Source organism: Camelus dromedarius, chromosome 4, assembly GCF_036321535.1.
Source record: "Camelus dromedarius isolate mCamDro1 chromosome 4, mCamDro1.pat, whole genome shotgun sequence".
Lineage (NCBI taxonomy): Eukaryota > Metazoa > Chordata > Mammalia > Artiodactyla > Camelidae > Camelus > Camelus dromedarius.
In genome coordinates this window covers 94,494,251-94,510,218 of record NC_087439.1, presented here as the reverse complement: position 1 = coordinate 94,510,218, position 15,968 = coordinate 94,494,251, and the positions used below count along the sequence as shown (strand labels likewise).

The following is a 15,968-nucleotide window of genomic DNA, read 5'->3' as shown; positions in this document are numbered from 1 at the left end:
CAGAGCCCCCGTCAGTGAATAACAGGGAAAACAGCAGCCACGTGAAGGAAACCCGGGAGACGTCCGTTAACGAAATGCGTCTGTTAGCGTGCTTTTAGGGAATGCCAACTGTGGGCTAGCCCCGCCGTGGGTGCCGAGAAGCAGAGATAAATAAACCCCCATTTCTACACCCAAGGAGCTAACAGTCCAAGAGAGGATCAGACGTGCCAGAGGTACATGACAACACAGAGGCGCGGCCGAGAGCAAGAGGAAGGCCAGATAGGATGCGTCTGGCAGCTGCACCAGCTCAGGTGGGATGGATGCTCAGGACGGAGCATTGGTAAATGAAACTGGTGAGGTCCCAGGTCCCTGGGAAAGGAGCATGGGCTCTCTCCAGCAGGCAGGAGGAGTCTCTGGGTTTTCAGCAGGCACATGTCATTTCGTTCACACTGGAAGGGCTCTTTCTGGGTCGTGAGGAGCTCGTTGGATTGGCACAGGGGTCATATTGGGAGAATGTCATTAACATTCAGGCAAGAAATGATTCAAGCCTCAACAAGACAGTGACAGCTGGGATGGAGGGAGGAAGCAGTTCAAGTGATGATGAAAGAGATGGAACGAACAGGGCTGACTGGCCAGATGAGGAGGGGGAGGCATAGAGAAAAAGCCAAGAGCAAGTCACTTACAGAGCAAGACGTTCAAGGAAGCAGAAGAGGACTACACCTGGGGCAAGATGATGGTCAAGAGGGATTCCCTTCCTCAAACATACGGAAGAACAAGAGGACAATCGTGTAGAAACAGGTTCTAATAGGTGTGGGGGCCGGTTCGTTGGCAGAAGGGAGAAGGATGGCAGTTCCGGGATCGCTTGGGGATGGTGATGGACATTGGGAACAGCCACTAAAGGGCAAGGAATGAGGAGCTGGTCTACAGCCCTGGAAAGTGTGAACTGAAGTGTGAGGACCAGCTGAGCCTGGAGGCCAAGCTCCATGAGTGGTGTTTCCTCCACAGCCAAGCGGGGAAAGAGGGTGTGATGAGTGAGTGGGTCCCTGGTGGAAAATTTGGCCAACAGACGTAGTGGGTGGCCACATCCCCTCAACTCAAGGGAACTGAGGATGCTGAGAAGACAGTGAGTGGAGTGCCGCCCAGGGAAGGAAGTGAAGCCAGAAAGCACCGAGAGCCAGCAGTCAAGGACTCAAGTCTCATCAGAGCTGAGATGCGGAGGGAGCACTCCAACAGGAGTGCAGGCTGGAGGGACCAGAGCCTTCTGCTCTGAAGTCGGCATCAGCATGTCAGACTCCAAAGATGGAGCGACCACACTGATGGCAATGTCCGGGAGGTGACGTGCGGGAGGGCGGCCGAAGTGGGGCTGGTGTTTGCGCAGTGCCCGTGAAGGACAAGGGCCAGCAGAATGGAGGAGGGTCTGTGGGACTGTCCTACTTTCAGGCAGGGGCAGACTGCATTTCCCATCAGTGTCCAAGGCCCAGGGTCCAGGGTGGGCCTGCCTAGTCAGCAGCCTGCCCCCGGTGCTGAGGTTAAGGTGCTCGGAGTTCTCCCAGGTGTGGAAGAGGTTCTGAGGAAGCTGCTCTCCTAAGAGAGGCACTGGTGCCTGGAGGAGAGGACAGTCTTGGGATCCACTGGTGGACCTGGAGGCAGCAGAAGCCACCCACCTCAGGGGGAGACCACAGGGTCCCATGGAAGCCTAGAAACCACAGGACAGCATTGTGGAATTTAGTCAAAATCCACAGTCTGTTCAAGGAGAGTTTGAAATCCACGGTCTGTTCAAGGAGATGGTCCCACGGTCAGGCACGGGTGTGTGTATCACCCACACCTCCAGTCCTGTCTGAGGACACCCCGGAGCCACTGCGTGTCAGTGTCTTCAGGGATGGTTAGATTCCTCCCTAGGAGTAAGGCAAGACTTGCTGCCTCATACCGTCTCCAAAGCTAAGGTACATACAGGCTGATAAAGAGCCCGACGGTCTAAGGGACCCCCTCCTTAGAACCGTGACTCCTGGGCCCTCAACTGCCACCTGTGACACAGAGCTCAGGTAATTAGCGTTTCCCACAGTCATCTGAACCGCATTCCCTTCCGAAGGAGCAGCAAGCAGTTACAAATCACGAAGTGTTAACGCTGCGCGTGCGTTCGCAGGAAACTTTCCTAGCGATTTCCACCGCTGAGTAACCCATGGGCCTGGTACGCCGAGGTCTGCATTTAGTTTGCAGCTTAGTCTGAACTCCTGTAGACGGGGCACAGGAGATCTGAATCCACGTCCTTTCTTCCCGGCCACCTTGGCCACTTCAGGGAGCCAACCTTCCCGGGGGCGGGGAGTCCCAAGCCCCGGGGCGGCCGGCACGGCTCGGCGGGCGGGGGGCGGCGGGGCGCGGGCGCCGGGTGACCGCCTCGGCCTCCCCGCAGGTGCGCGCAGGCGCTGCTGGAGCACGGCGCCTCAGTGCAGCGCGCGGGCGGCGCGGCCCGGGACACGCCCCTGCACGTGGCGGCGCAGCGCGGCCTGGACGAGCACGCGCGCCTCTACGTGGGCCGCGGGGCGCGCGTGGACGCGAGGAACGGCCGCGGCGAGACGGCGCTGAGCGCGGCGTGCGGCCCGGCGCGGCCGCCCGAGGAGCAGGCGCGCTGTCTGCGCCTGTGCGCGCTGCTGCTGCGGGCCGGCGCGGCGGCGGACGCGCGCGACGAGGACGAGCGCAGCCCGCTGCACAAGGCCTGCGGCCGCGCGCACCACGGCCTGGCGCGCCTCCTGCTGCGGCACGGCGCCGACGCGGGCGCGCTCGACTACGGGGGCGCGTCGCCGCTGGCCCGCGCGCTGCAGACGGCCGCCTGCGCGCCCGAGGCCGCGCCCCAGCGCACCGTGCAGGCGCTGCTCAACCACGGCTCCCCCACCGTGTGGCCCGACGCCTTCCCCAAGGTAAGAGGTGGCCCAGGGACCGGCCTGCAGACGAGTGGTCAGAATGCAGATTCTGATGGCACAGGTCGAGGGTAGGAGAGTCTGCGTTTCTAGCAAGCTCCCAGGTGAGGCCGAGGCTGCTCGTTTGGGGACCGCACTTTGAGGCTCAAGGGCTGGGGGGCCCTTTCTAGAGTCACTAGAAAATTGAGAGGTTGGGGTGTCAGCAAGCATACCCAGTGTGACCTTGCAGAGCTGTCGCCTGGGGACGCCAGGCGCTCATTCCGGTGATGCTGTCGCGCCTCAAAACATTTTGGCAGCTTACCTTTTGGTGTAATTGGTGAAGCACAATGAAAATCAGCCGCTTGTCGCATCTGGCATTTGACTTGAAATGAGATATCCAGTGTGCTCAAACACCTTATTAATGAGATTAATGACCTCATTTCACTCGTTTGCAAATTTCCTTCATTCAGTCCTCACCACACTTCTGCGAAATACCTCAGGCTCGTGAAGTTCCCCTACCTCGGTTTCAGCTGGGTGAAGTGCCCCATCCAGGACCAGGGCTGTATCGGACTGGACTCCGAGCAGCTGGTCACTTTTCCACGTGTCAGATAACCCTGAAATAATAAAGATGAAGCATAAAAATTTCTCATCAAAGAAAATGTTCCCAAAAGAAAAGTTCCCAAAATATTGGTTGAAATAAGAGATGGTCCTCCCCAAAAGACTTCATCGAAGGGAAGTCATTCCATTAGTGGTAAAATTGAGTATGCTTAATTTAAAAATTACCTCAGACTCACCAATCATATGCAAGAGACATATTTGGGCCTGATAAGTTTTAACAAATAGCTAAAAAGCTGCTATCCAAAAAGGACGGGGGCAGAGAGAAGAGCTCAGTGGTAGAGCATGTGTATAGCATGCACGAGGTCCTGGGTTCAATCCCCCGGACCCCCATTTAAAAAAAAAAAAAAAAAAGACAGTAATCTAGGTGGTCTAAAATAGGGAGATTCGCATGTTTCCCTCAAATGCTAACTTTGCATGCTGGATGCCTGCCTAGTAAAGGTCGTGTCTGTCAAACCACAGGTGAGAAATGGAAGGTCCACCCGGGCGACTTCCTTACTTGACAGACATCATGACAAGTTTCTCGTGCCAGCTCCTGCACTGTCGTCGAGTCATGTTCCCAAGGCACTCTGCTAATGCAGAGATTCCAGCATGGGGGGCTCATGAGAGGGAGGAAATACCAGCATTTTTATATCCCACACCACTTACCTTTTATGTTCGTAATTTACATTTTGGCTTTTGCCAGCAGTAGCAGGCTTAGTTCATCGACTGATAAAATGGAAACAAGACCCACCTACTGCCCCTCCAGTTCACACCGTGTGTGCATTAAACCACGCTGCACACTTCAGCCCTCATGGTGTGAAACTGCATCAAGAATGAACAAGAAACAAACGAAACAACAAAGAATCAAGACTTTGGGAGGGAGTGGGTATAGCTCAGTGGTAGAGTGCACCCTTAGCATGCACAGAGTCCTGGGTTCAATCCCCAGTAGCGCCACAAAAGAAAGGGAAAAGAAAAAGAAAGAAACAAGACTTTACAAGATGGGCCACAGGTGAAAGATACCTGGGGCAAATTATTTTAAAGAAGAAAGAGTCAATATATCTCAGTAGTAACTAGTAATAATCCTCTGATAGCCTCTAAGTCATTTAATTGGGGTGATCTCTGACCAGGTTTCCGTATCCCAGGGGCAGTCCCACAGGCATCATCCCTGGGGACAGCACCTCCAGCGCCTGAACTCTGCCTCTGGGGCTGTAAGAATCACCCCACCTTGACCTAGAGATACAGGCAGGGCAAGGCCAGCGCCTCCCCTTTGGGCCTCCAGGAGCCCTGTCCTGGGGTCCTCTCAAGGGATCCTGTGTCAGCCACACGGGAATGGAGCCTGATCGGTGCAGGGTGGGCGTGGGGGTGGGTTTGGGTGCAGTCAGTTACACCGGGGCCGCAGAGGCCCGAGCAGCAATTCCACGTCATTGTGGAAGGAATCGGTGTTTCTCTGAGAAATCTTAATACTTTGAGGCTTTCACAAAATAGCCTCGCCTACCCTGTGCACAGCACAATGCCGGCGGCACTTCCCGGTTTTCCGTCAATGTTGAATGAGTGAAGGGGATTCCAGCGAGTCCACAGCGCGGGAATGCAGTTAATTCTTTAGAAATGGGCTTCCGACCTCTTTGCGCTGAGGTCCCCCACACCTGGAGGGGGCGCCCCACGAAAGAGTGCCGAGAGGTCCGCAGCCACCCGCCCCGGCGCTCCGGGCAGGACCCGGCCGCGGCCAGGAATGCGTTTGCCCCCGCGCCGAGCGTCCTCTGAGCCCGCGTGCCGAGTGCCTGTGATGCTGCAGCCTTGCCCGCAGGACGGCCGGGGCCAGCACACAGGAAACCTGGCGGCAGCGTCTTTCTCCACCCAGGCCCCCTGCGAGTGCTCCACCGGGGAAGGGGTCTAATCACCACGCGGGACATCAAAGGGCAAACCCGACTCGGCTCTGCAGCCCCGCGGAGCGCGCAGCAAACACACTGAAACGAGCCACAAAGATGCTCCGCAGGCAAGACTCAGCGCCATGGCGAGGCGGACACAGAGGCACCGGGGAATGTCACAGAGCACGCCGGCCGTGGGCAGCAGCCGTGCTTTAAATAGATGTAAAGAGACACCCACGGAGCTCAGAATTACTGAGGCAAAAGGTTTCACAGCGAGCTTGTGACATAAATCACAGTTCCCCCATGCCCAGACAAAGGCACCGTCGCCACGGCAGGCGGACTCGGAGCATCCATCGGAGCCGCGCGCAGTGCGCTGCCGCGAACATCAAAGCGGTGTCACGGCTTGGGAAGCAAGCATGTTGACAATGCCAGGCCTTTCTGCCCGGCTGACCCCTAGTTAACACCAGAGTCAGGTATCGGGCACGAGGGCAGGTGCGGGCGCGGTGGCAGGCGCCTGAATTCTGGAAGTCGTCAGGACAGCGGGGGCCCGGCCTGGAGGAGAGCAGGCAGGAAGGCAGAGAACACTCACCCCTGTGGATCCAGCCTTGTTTTGCAAACTGCCACGAGTTGACTCTGTGAGTGGGAAGCTTGGTCTGGAATAAAGCACTTTGCACACGTTTCTCTGTCCCGCCGCCCCTCACCTGGCAGGCATCAGTTACTCACACTCAGACTTGCCCGCGGGTTGGGGAAGTGCAGGGACAATGCCAGCGGTGAAAGACCCCCCTCACAGGCATCTATCTCTTAAGCACTTATTCATTCATTCAACAGACATTTCTAAGGAGTTACAGTGTTGAACAGGAGCATAGGTTTTTCCTGCCCTCCTGGAGCTGCCAGTCATGTGAGTGAGATGGCCTTGACTCAGACAGCCACACGCACCACTGTGAAGTTGCTGTGATGTTAAAAGCTGCAAAGCCAGGGCCTTCCAAACCTTGAAAATGCCAAATAGGGGGCCAGACCTGGCTAGGGATGGGGGGCCCTCCAAGGCTCCCCCAAGCTCTTATAGAGTGAGCCCAGATCTGAAGACTTAGCTGTGTGAAGAGGGGAGGGAAAAACATTCCAGGCAGAAGGAATAGCACAGGCAAATGTCCTGGGGCAGAATGAACACTGTAGTATGTGCAGGGTTGGCGGGGTTGGGGGGAAGGTGACCCAGTAGCTGGAGAGGAAACAGCAAAAGGGAACCAGCTGAGCTGGGATGCTAGGCAGGGGCCTTGTTAAGGGTTTGAGCCTTTGTATTAAGAACAATGGGAATCTATGTCATCATTTTAAGCAGGAGAGGTGACATAATCCAATGAGAATTGGAGGGTGACTTCTCTGCTCAGGGATAGGGACATGCTGGCATAGGAGGGCTGGTGGGGAACCACAGACTGCAATCCCAGTGAGGGATGCAGGCAACTGGACAGGAGGAGATGGAGGCTGATGGCAAGAATGACAGATTCTAGAAGCAACTGCAAATCTCTGATCTTGCTCACCTTCTGGGCACTGACCATGCTGAAAATTTGGACCAAAAGTTTTGTGTTTTCTTTTTACCTAATTACAGAATTCAGCAACGTGACTTCAGCCTCCCATTTCCCAGGGTTTTCCGTGGGAGAATCCCGGGGGAGCAGTAGTCAAAACCCAGGCTTCACACAGCAGTGGGTGCACCCGGCCCCCCAAGAGAGGAGGGAGGGGAGCTATCAGAAACAGCGCGCCTCTGTTTTCCTTGCTCGTGTTTTATTTCTCCATCTACATATAAAGCAGTGTGCCCATGTGATTCTTCCCCTTAATTTTCTTTCTGCCGCCTCATTAGCTGAAGAGAGTGTGTGCAGACTCTAATGACATCAGCGTGTCAGAGTAATGTGGCAGCCGCTTCTCTGCAGACAGCAAGGAGGCAGCGGAAATTTTTAAACTGTATTGGCGTAAAAATAATGAAGGCAGCCAGCTGCCTGGCAAACATGAGGGGGCACAGTGTGGAGGAGTTGGGGAGGGCCGGGGAGCCCCAGAGAGGTGGAACAGAGGAGAGACAGGAAATGAATTCCCGGAGACAGGCAATAAGACTTTGTCACAGTCTGTGACCCAGGGAGGAGGGGCCTGGAGGAGGGGGTGCGCTCCCTGAGGGAGGACAGCTCGTCCTGGGGGAGGGGACTTCGGGGGAGGGCTGGGGATGTCCGTGGCGCATGCAGTCACTGGGAACTGTCTAACATTTTGCACAGAGAAGTGAGAGGGCCATGGGAGGGCAGCTGGAGGGCCGAGGTTAGCCCGAGGAAGGTCTGAAGTCGCAGGACCTGCCTTGGATACCGTATAAAGACAGACAGACTAGAGCTAGAGGTGTCCAGTGTGAGCTGGGTTTTCTCCCAGCACAGAAGGAGGACAACTGGATTCAGGGCCATGCTCCAGGAAATGGCATGTTAGTGGTGGCTTATGTCAGCCAGAAATATCAACACACCAGGAGCACACTGCAGGGTGCGAGGCTGGGCTGGGAGGATGCACGCCAGCCTGGCTCCCCCTCTGCAGCTCAGTCTCCCGTGTTCATTCTCTATCTCTGTCCTCCTGTAAAGCCCTCTTAAGCCCAAGCTTGTGACAGTAATGAAAAAACAAATTTGGGTTAGGGAGGGGCCAGAGATGATAATAGTAATATGATTACCAATTTAAAAGGGCAGCTGCTCCTGTCTTCACATTAAAATATCTTTGAAGACACAGCAAGAAGAGGAAAGGGGAGAAGGATGGAAGGAAGAGAGGGAGAAGGTAAACCCTCATGAAGACCTCATGTCAGGAAGGCCGACACACCTCTGCTGCACTGCCCTAAGTTTTCAGGCAGCCAGGCAGACATTACAAACAAATGTTTAAGTCCACTGGGCAGTAGCGGATGCTTGTGGAGGTGCAGCGCATCAGAGGAAATGCAGTCAAGTGCAGAGGTGGAAACCGAGGAACCCGGGTTGCATAGCAACCTGCTAATCCTGCTGGGGAGCCGGTGGGAGGCAGAGGCCTCCTGGTGGAGCGCTGGTCTCCAGGCGAGTCACCAGTGCAAGCTGAGAATGGGGCTGGCATCACCCTTGCCAGCCTTCCTCCCTTTTGCCCCTCCACGGTCTCAGAAGCAGACAGAGAATGGGACCACAGACTTCCCCTGCGTATTGACAGACCTGGTGTCTGGATCTCACCTTAATCGGAGATGAATACAAAGAAAAATAAATGGATTCATGGAGGGGGCACAGAAAAAGAAAAATGAGGCAGCATCCTGAGAATAGAGAGGAAATCCCCACCTCTCATCAAAAGGTCTGGAAGAAATTCTGGGAAATTGTGTGCCCTCCCATCCTCTATGGAATGCAAGAGGACATAGCTTTTAAATCCATAAAGCCAAACAGGTTAAGGTGAGAAGTCAAAAGAAAGACATGGAAAGGAAGATGGAAGAGATAAATTTATACCAAGAAAGCAAGAGCAAGGTGGTGGATTAAATTACACATGAAAGGAAGTAAAACTCAAACTGATTCATTAAAAAAGAATCAAATCAATGATGTAAATGAAGGTGCTGTGCTCTTTGCCTGTGTGCCCTCACATCCAGTCCCTGCTGTCCCTGTGTCCTGCTCTGCATCTTGAGAGGACACAGGCACTGCAGCCAGTCCCTCCAGGCTAATGCTGAGTCCCGTATCATCTGGCTTCTGGGTTCAGCCAAGGGGACACCACTGGAAATTGAATGTGAAGAAGGAAAAAAGCCACAGTATCTCTCCTCCTCTTTCTCTTCCTTGAGTAGCTTCTACAGCAGCACCTGCATCTCCATGGCTCCAGCACTCCCAGATAGCTCCTTCTTATAATCACAGCCCCCATCAGGCAGCCCCTGTCTGACTTGGTTCCAACCTCCCTTGTATCTCACATAACAAGACACACAGAGGAGAAGCAGGCTTCAGGATTGGTTACATCTGAGTCTCAATGATGTCATCAAAGAACCAGATGCCTTCCAACCTCAGTAAGTCAGCACTGACCTCAAAATGGCTCCTCTCTTGGTCCCAAGGTGGCTTCCAGCAACAACTGGACCAACCAGCTTCCTGTTCAGACCCAGCTGCTTTTCTCTAGAGGCCCTGAGGAAGCCCTTCCTTGTGTTTTATTGGCTTCAGTTTAAGGTTTGCTTAAACCTGCCCTTCCTCAAACCGTTAAATGGCAAGAGGAATAGAATGATTAAGATTGGATTAATCTAATCATTTGAAGTGTTGGGAAGTCAACCACAATGTTCACTACAAAGGACTAATGTTAAAAGATCTTAAGTGCAAAAGGAAAAAACAAAGCCAGGAAACTAAAAGAGAACACAATGGCCATGAAGGACAGAGAGCAGACAGCCAACCCACAGATAATTGATGTTACCGAAGAATGTACAACAGATGGATCAGAAATAATAATCAAAGACATAGTAGAAGAAAACTCAGCTGCACTAAAAAATCTTAACTTACGGAAGTTGAATAGATGTTCTCCACAAATCAGTGATGGGAGACATGTATCTATATATGTTCTAGCAAAAATGTTCTAAAAAGTCACAGAAAAAGCTTGCAAAGTATCCAAGCAGAAAACAGGTTATATTCATAAAGGAATAAAAATCAGGCTGGACTCATATTTCTCTGTTGCAGTATTATATCATAAAACAATGAAATATCATTGACAGATTTTTAAAGGAAAAGTTTGCATTCTAGCATTCTAGACTTAGCCAAGATAGCTATCATTTTTGATGGCAAAAGACACTTTTAGATGTCAAGGGATCATAAGACATGCCTTCCTAATGTTTTTTGAAAAGAAAAAAAATAATTCTATTTATTTGCTTATTTATTCAACAAATATTTGCTGAGCACCAGCCATTTGCCAGGAACATACTAGGTGCTCATAATACCTAATGAGGAAATAGATCAGGGAAAAGAGAGTATTCCTACCCCCAAGGAGCTTACATTCTAACAGGGAAGACAGACCTTAAACAGTGAGCATAAGAAGTAGGCCAGTCAAGCTATAAGGACTTGGGGAGAAGAAGCCGGGCGAGGGGCAGTGAGTTTTAAAGAAGGTGCTTAGGGTAGGTGGACTGGAGAGGAGAGGGAATCAGCTAAGCTGATATCTAGGCAAAGAGCAGCCCAGCGGACGAGCCACTGGTCTGTGGCCCCGAGGATGGAGTGGGCTTGGCCCGGGTGGGGAACAAGGGAACCAGTGTGGCTGAAGGTGGAGAGAGCCAGTGGGACGGTGGTGGGAGATGAGATCGGAGAGGTAGGGGAGGGACGCAGATTGTGTGGGGTCTCGTGGGACGTTGTAGTGACTTTGGCCATTGGAGTGGTTTGATCAGAGGAGTGGTGTGACCTGACTAACATGTTATCGGGACACTTGTGGTCTCCACATCGAGAAAATACTTTAGGAAGAGGAGATTAGAAGTGCAGGGAGGGGTTAGGAGGTTGTTGCCACAATCCACATGAGGGCAAAGGTGACGTGGACGACGGAGGTGGTCTGACACTGGATATGTTTTGAAGCTAGAGCTAGCAGGATTTCTTGACAGATTGGATGTGGGAGAAAGAGGAGTCAAAGATGATCCAAAGCTTTTTGCCTGAGAGAGCCATCAAGGAAGGTGATGGGTGGTAAGCCCGGGGTGAGAGGAGACTGGGGAGCTCTGTCTTCAATATGTTAAGTGTGAGATAGGGCCAGCCGAGCGGAGGCATCAAGTTAGCAGTTGGACATTCAAGTCTGGAGTTTGAGACAGAGGTTTGACTGACCTGGAGACATGCTTTTCAAGGTCAGTGGCATGTGGATGGTATTGAAAGCCAGGAAACTGAGTAAGGTCACCAGGGATTGAGAGTAAACAGAGAGAAGGAATGAGGACTGAATCCAAGGCCGTCGCAACATGGAGAAGATGGAGGTGAGAAAGCAGCAGAGAAAAGGAGAAAAGTGAGTAGGGGAACAGTGAGGGAGGTGAAGGGATAGAAGGGTGGGAGTCAAGTGAGGAAGGTATCAAAGCGGAGGACGCGATTAGCTGGGTCAGATGTGCTGATGCAGCACAAGGCGGGGCAGAGCCTGGACCACCAGACGCAGCCCACTCCCAGGAGCTCTCGGCAAGCGCAGATTGGGTGGAGTGGTGGAGGCCGAATGGGATGGGAGTACTCAGCTGGCAAAGAGGTCGTGTGAAAGACTGTCTCAGGATTGGGAAACTCAGTCTGTCTCAACTTGACCTCTTAAATATCTCTCAAAATCTTTTTTCCCTTTCCACTCTGACTGCCACCAGCTGAGTTTTGGCTACTACCATCTCCCCCTGGGATTGCAAAAATATCCTCATATCTGGGCTCTCTGCCTCCAACGTGGCCCCATGAAACTCATCTCAACATGGTAGCCGTGGTGTTATTTCTAAAATTAAAATCTGATCCTGTCACTCCCCCATGCACAATCCTCCAAGGGCTTCCTGGTGCCCTCAACGTAAATCTAGCCTCCTTATCTTGGCAGACAATGCTGTTCTTCATCTGACCCTACCCTACCTTCCTCTCCAGGCTCTCCTCTCACTAGTCCCCGTGTCAAACTACATGCCACGGTCAATATTATTTGTTCCTTCTCGCCTCCCAGTTTTGGTAAATGTTTTCTCCACCTAGAACACGCTAGTCCTCAGAACCCTCCATACCTTTTGTAACTCCTACTCCATGACTAGTTCTTAGTTTGAATGTCTTTTCCTCTAGAAGTCTTTCCCTGACCAACTCACCACCGCAAATCTAGGTTTGAATTAGGTGCCATTTCAAGCATCTTGTGATTCCCCCACCAGAGTACTGTGGCACCTATATTATTATTAACATTATCATTATTATTTGAGATGATATTGTTTGGGACTGTAAAATTCTGTGAAGCCAGGGCTTGCCTTTGTATCACACGGAGATAACACAAGCCCTGGCTTCCAGTAGGAACTTGACAAATATCTGTGGAATGAATGGCTTAAATGATCCAGTTAAAATAGAGACAAGTAAGTGCAAGGCAGGGTATAAAACTAAACACAACTACCAAAGATTATTCCCGAAGGAGATATATAACATAAAATATGATCTTGTACCAATTATAGTCTGGAACCCAACTTCAGATATTATTAAGGAAAGAGAAAAATTGAGAGAGATGTGAGAGAAAGGATAATGGTATATCTAGAACACAAAGAACACAAAAGATACTGTTTTGATGTTTAGAGAAATATAGGTTAATTTTTTTTTATTTTGAAGGTAACCAGTAGTAAAATTGTAAATGAGATACAGACTTCCAAAATATAAAAGGTAAATACAAAGAAAATATAAACCTGTATAACAGAAATCAGACAACAAGGAAACAAAAGGTATAAAAAGTCATAAAGAATAAACTGAGATAGAAGTAAGACATGATGAATTATTTATAACAATAAATATGAATGTCTTAAATTACCCTATTACCAATACAGAGACTTTCACTTTAAACCAATGTGAAACAAAAGGTTAAAATTAAAGAGTGGGCAGAGGTAATTCTAGTAAAAACAAACTAAAAATAAAATGATGTATTGATATTAATGTGCAACATAGAAAAATTCCAGGGAAATACACAAAATGAGTGGAAGAAAAGACTCATGTGACATTGACAAAGGATACAGTCCATAGTGAAGAGAGAACCATTAAGAAATTTACATGCCCAAAAAAATTATGTTAAATGAAGAAACTAACTGAAAAAGAATAATTCCAGATGATTTTTGATTCATATCTAAGTCTTTCCCACAGATTAAGTGGGAAAAATTTAGAAGCTTCAAATCATAAAGGTGACAGATCCATGTTGGACTTTGAACCATGCAAACAGAATACAACTCCTAGTGCTCCCAAATCAGACATTACCTAAAGCTACAGCACAGTACACCACAAAATTAATAGCAAGAGTTAATTTCTAAAAATAATTTAACTTTTTGAAGATTTCATAGCATGCTTCCAAATGAATATTGTTAAATTGTTGACTATTTAAGAAAGAAAATGACAACATTTGCCTCAGAACTACGGCTTTGACCACACTTTTGTTTAATGGAAGACCTACAGCACTTTAAAAGTTGCTTTTATTGTGGTTCAAGGAAAAACATTTTGCCAAGTTAACTTGAGCAGTCAATCCAAGGAGCTGGAAAGAGAAACAGAGAAAGGGATTAACAGCAATAAATGCAAAATTAATAGGTTGGAATATTTTTAAAGAGAACTGATCAATGAAACCCAGGAGTTTATTTCTTGAGAAAAAAATTAAAATAGACAAAATTCCAGCAAGACTAAACATGAAGAAGCATTGCAAATACAATCACAGTGATTGTCAAATGAGAAAGGGTGCTTATTCGTAGATACAGTGGAGATATCTCCCATGCAGGTTTGTTCTCCACCTGCAGGGACGCACCCACAAGGCTCCTGGCCCTCTGCTCCCACTGCTCCTTTCAAGAGTGCAGTGCCCAGAAGCTGGAGAAGAAGAGAGAATGAGGTCAGAGGATGTATTCACCTGGCACCCTCTCAGCTTCAGGCTGGTTGTGTGTCCCCAGCCAAGGATCACTGCTCCTGATAAAACAATCCAGCCCACTCTCTCACCTTTCAGGCCCAGGGGTGGAAATAGCCCTGCACCAGCTCCACATCAATGCACTCTTCCTCATGGTTCCCCTGCACTCACAGCTGGCTAACTAGACTCTATATCAATAAACCTTCCTGGAATAATCCTATCTCAAGTTTGCCATCTGTTTCCTGATAGAACCCTGACTGATACATAGGCAATGCTAAATTTCGTTATGTTTTCCAAGAAATATAGGTCAACAAAATTGAGCCAAGAAGAAATCAAAACAAAATATACCAGTAACCATGAAAGAAATTGAAAATATTATCACCTGGAACTAAAGCCTAGGCTTAAAAGATTCAAATGCAAGATCTATCATGCCTTCTTATTTCCAGTAATTATCTACTTATTAAAATCTTCCAGAGTATTAAAAAGATAGGTTACTAAGTTAACATAAAGTGATATTAAAACCAAAAAATAACAGCTCAAAACACTAAAACTATAAACCATATTTAGTTATTAAAAGAGACACAAAAATCTTAGCAAATTGAATCTGTCATCTTATTTAGAAGAATAGCCAGAGTCTCTTTCATGAAGGCAAAATGGATCAGTATTGGAAAATCTTTTTGTATCAATTAGGCAGAAAAAGGCAAAAAAATTAAATCCTAAAATTTGTAGTAACCTCAGAATAGAAAGATATTTCCTTAACCTAAAACAGAGTATTTATGTGAAACCAATATCCAAGATTATGGAGAAATAATTGAGACAATCCTATTAAAATTAGGACTAAGATGATGATCCTTGCTATCAATATTGTTATTTAACATTGAATTTTAAAGCTCTAGCCAAAGTAATAGGACAAGAAAAATAAATAAGAAATAGTAATACTGAGAAGAAAATACCATTATTTGTAAAAATGATTGTCTACCTGAAAAATAAGCTTAATAAGTAAAGTTTGCTTATACATCAATGTAAAAAACTGAACACACTATCGAAAAAATGAGCAAAAGGCATAGTTTAGCAATTCACAAAAGAAGAAAGACAAATGGTCAGCCATAAGTAAATATTCCATATTGTACCTATCAAAGTTAAGTAATTAACAAGATGGTCTGTGTAGGAAGAAAGAGGCCCTTCCATACTCAGTTCTTTAAAAAGTGTAACAACTTACACACTTACAGTTTGACAGTATGTTTTAAAAGCTTTAAAATGTACACACTCTTTGACCCTGCAGTTCTACTTCAGCAATTCAATATAAGCAATTGAAATAAGGATGGTTGGAGGCAAAAAGAGATAGAATTGTGTTCAGAGATATTCACTGTTTATAGTATCAAAACATATTAAGGCCACTTATACATTGAATATATTCATGCAATATTATATGGCCACTAAAAATGATGTTAAAATGCTCATTTATAGTTTTTGAATTGTTCACAGTCTATTCTGAATGATAAAAAATCAACTTTCAATAATATGCGAAGCATTAGCCCATTTTTGTTACACATATGATTTTTGTGTCTAAATGCGTAAAACATCAGTATGTACAAAATGTTGATCGTGGTTATCTCTGAACAAAGAAACATGATTTTTTTTTTTTAATTTTGCTCTTCTGTATCTTAAAGGGGTGTTAGATCTGGAAGAAGCTAGGCAAGTTGTAAAGGGAGCAACCACATGGAGCGTGTTCACGGAGCTCCAGTCAGCGTGAGGCAGACCCGGCTTAGCAATTGGCCCTGACCCTTGTCCACTGTAGATATTTGGTGCCTGACCTTAGAAAATTTCCTTAACCTCAGTTTTCTCAACCAGGAAAGAGGAAGAACAATTTTACAACACTCAGCAAATCTTAAACCTCAAAGAGAACTGCAAAGTTGCCCCACTCCTCCCCAAAATCAAATCTGAATTTGATCAAGCTTCTAAATCCAACTACTAATTTACAGAAGGCAGAGAAAGAGCAGCATGTTCAGAAACTCCTCGGGAATACAGTAGCAAAAAACCCCAACACTGAGAAGCTCTACAGGACAAATAACCAGTTTCTTCAACAAAAAAAATCACATGAAACAAAAAAAGGGATCTGAAAATGCGTCATATC

At 48.3% G+C, this 15,968-nt stretch overlaps 1 protein-coding gene across 1 annotated transcript in view; it reads left to right on the top strand.

Annotated features, from left to right (window-relative positions):
• Positions 1-15,968, top strand: part of ASB18 (ankyrin repeat and SOCS box containing 18) — a 56,432-nt gene that overhangs the window by 37,180 nt on the left and 3,284 nt on the right. Inside the window, exon 4 of the mRNA XM_064485291.1 lies at positions 2,390-2,894. Within this exon, the coding sequence (XP_064341361.1) occupies positions 2,390-2,894 (505 nt within the window). The remainder of the gene's footprint in view (positions 1-2,389; positions 2,895-15,968) is intronic.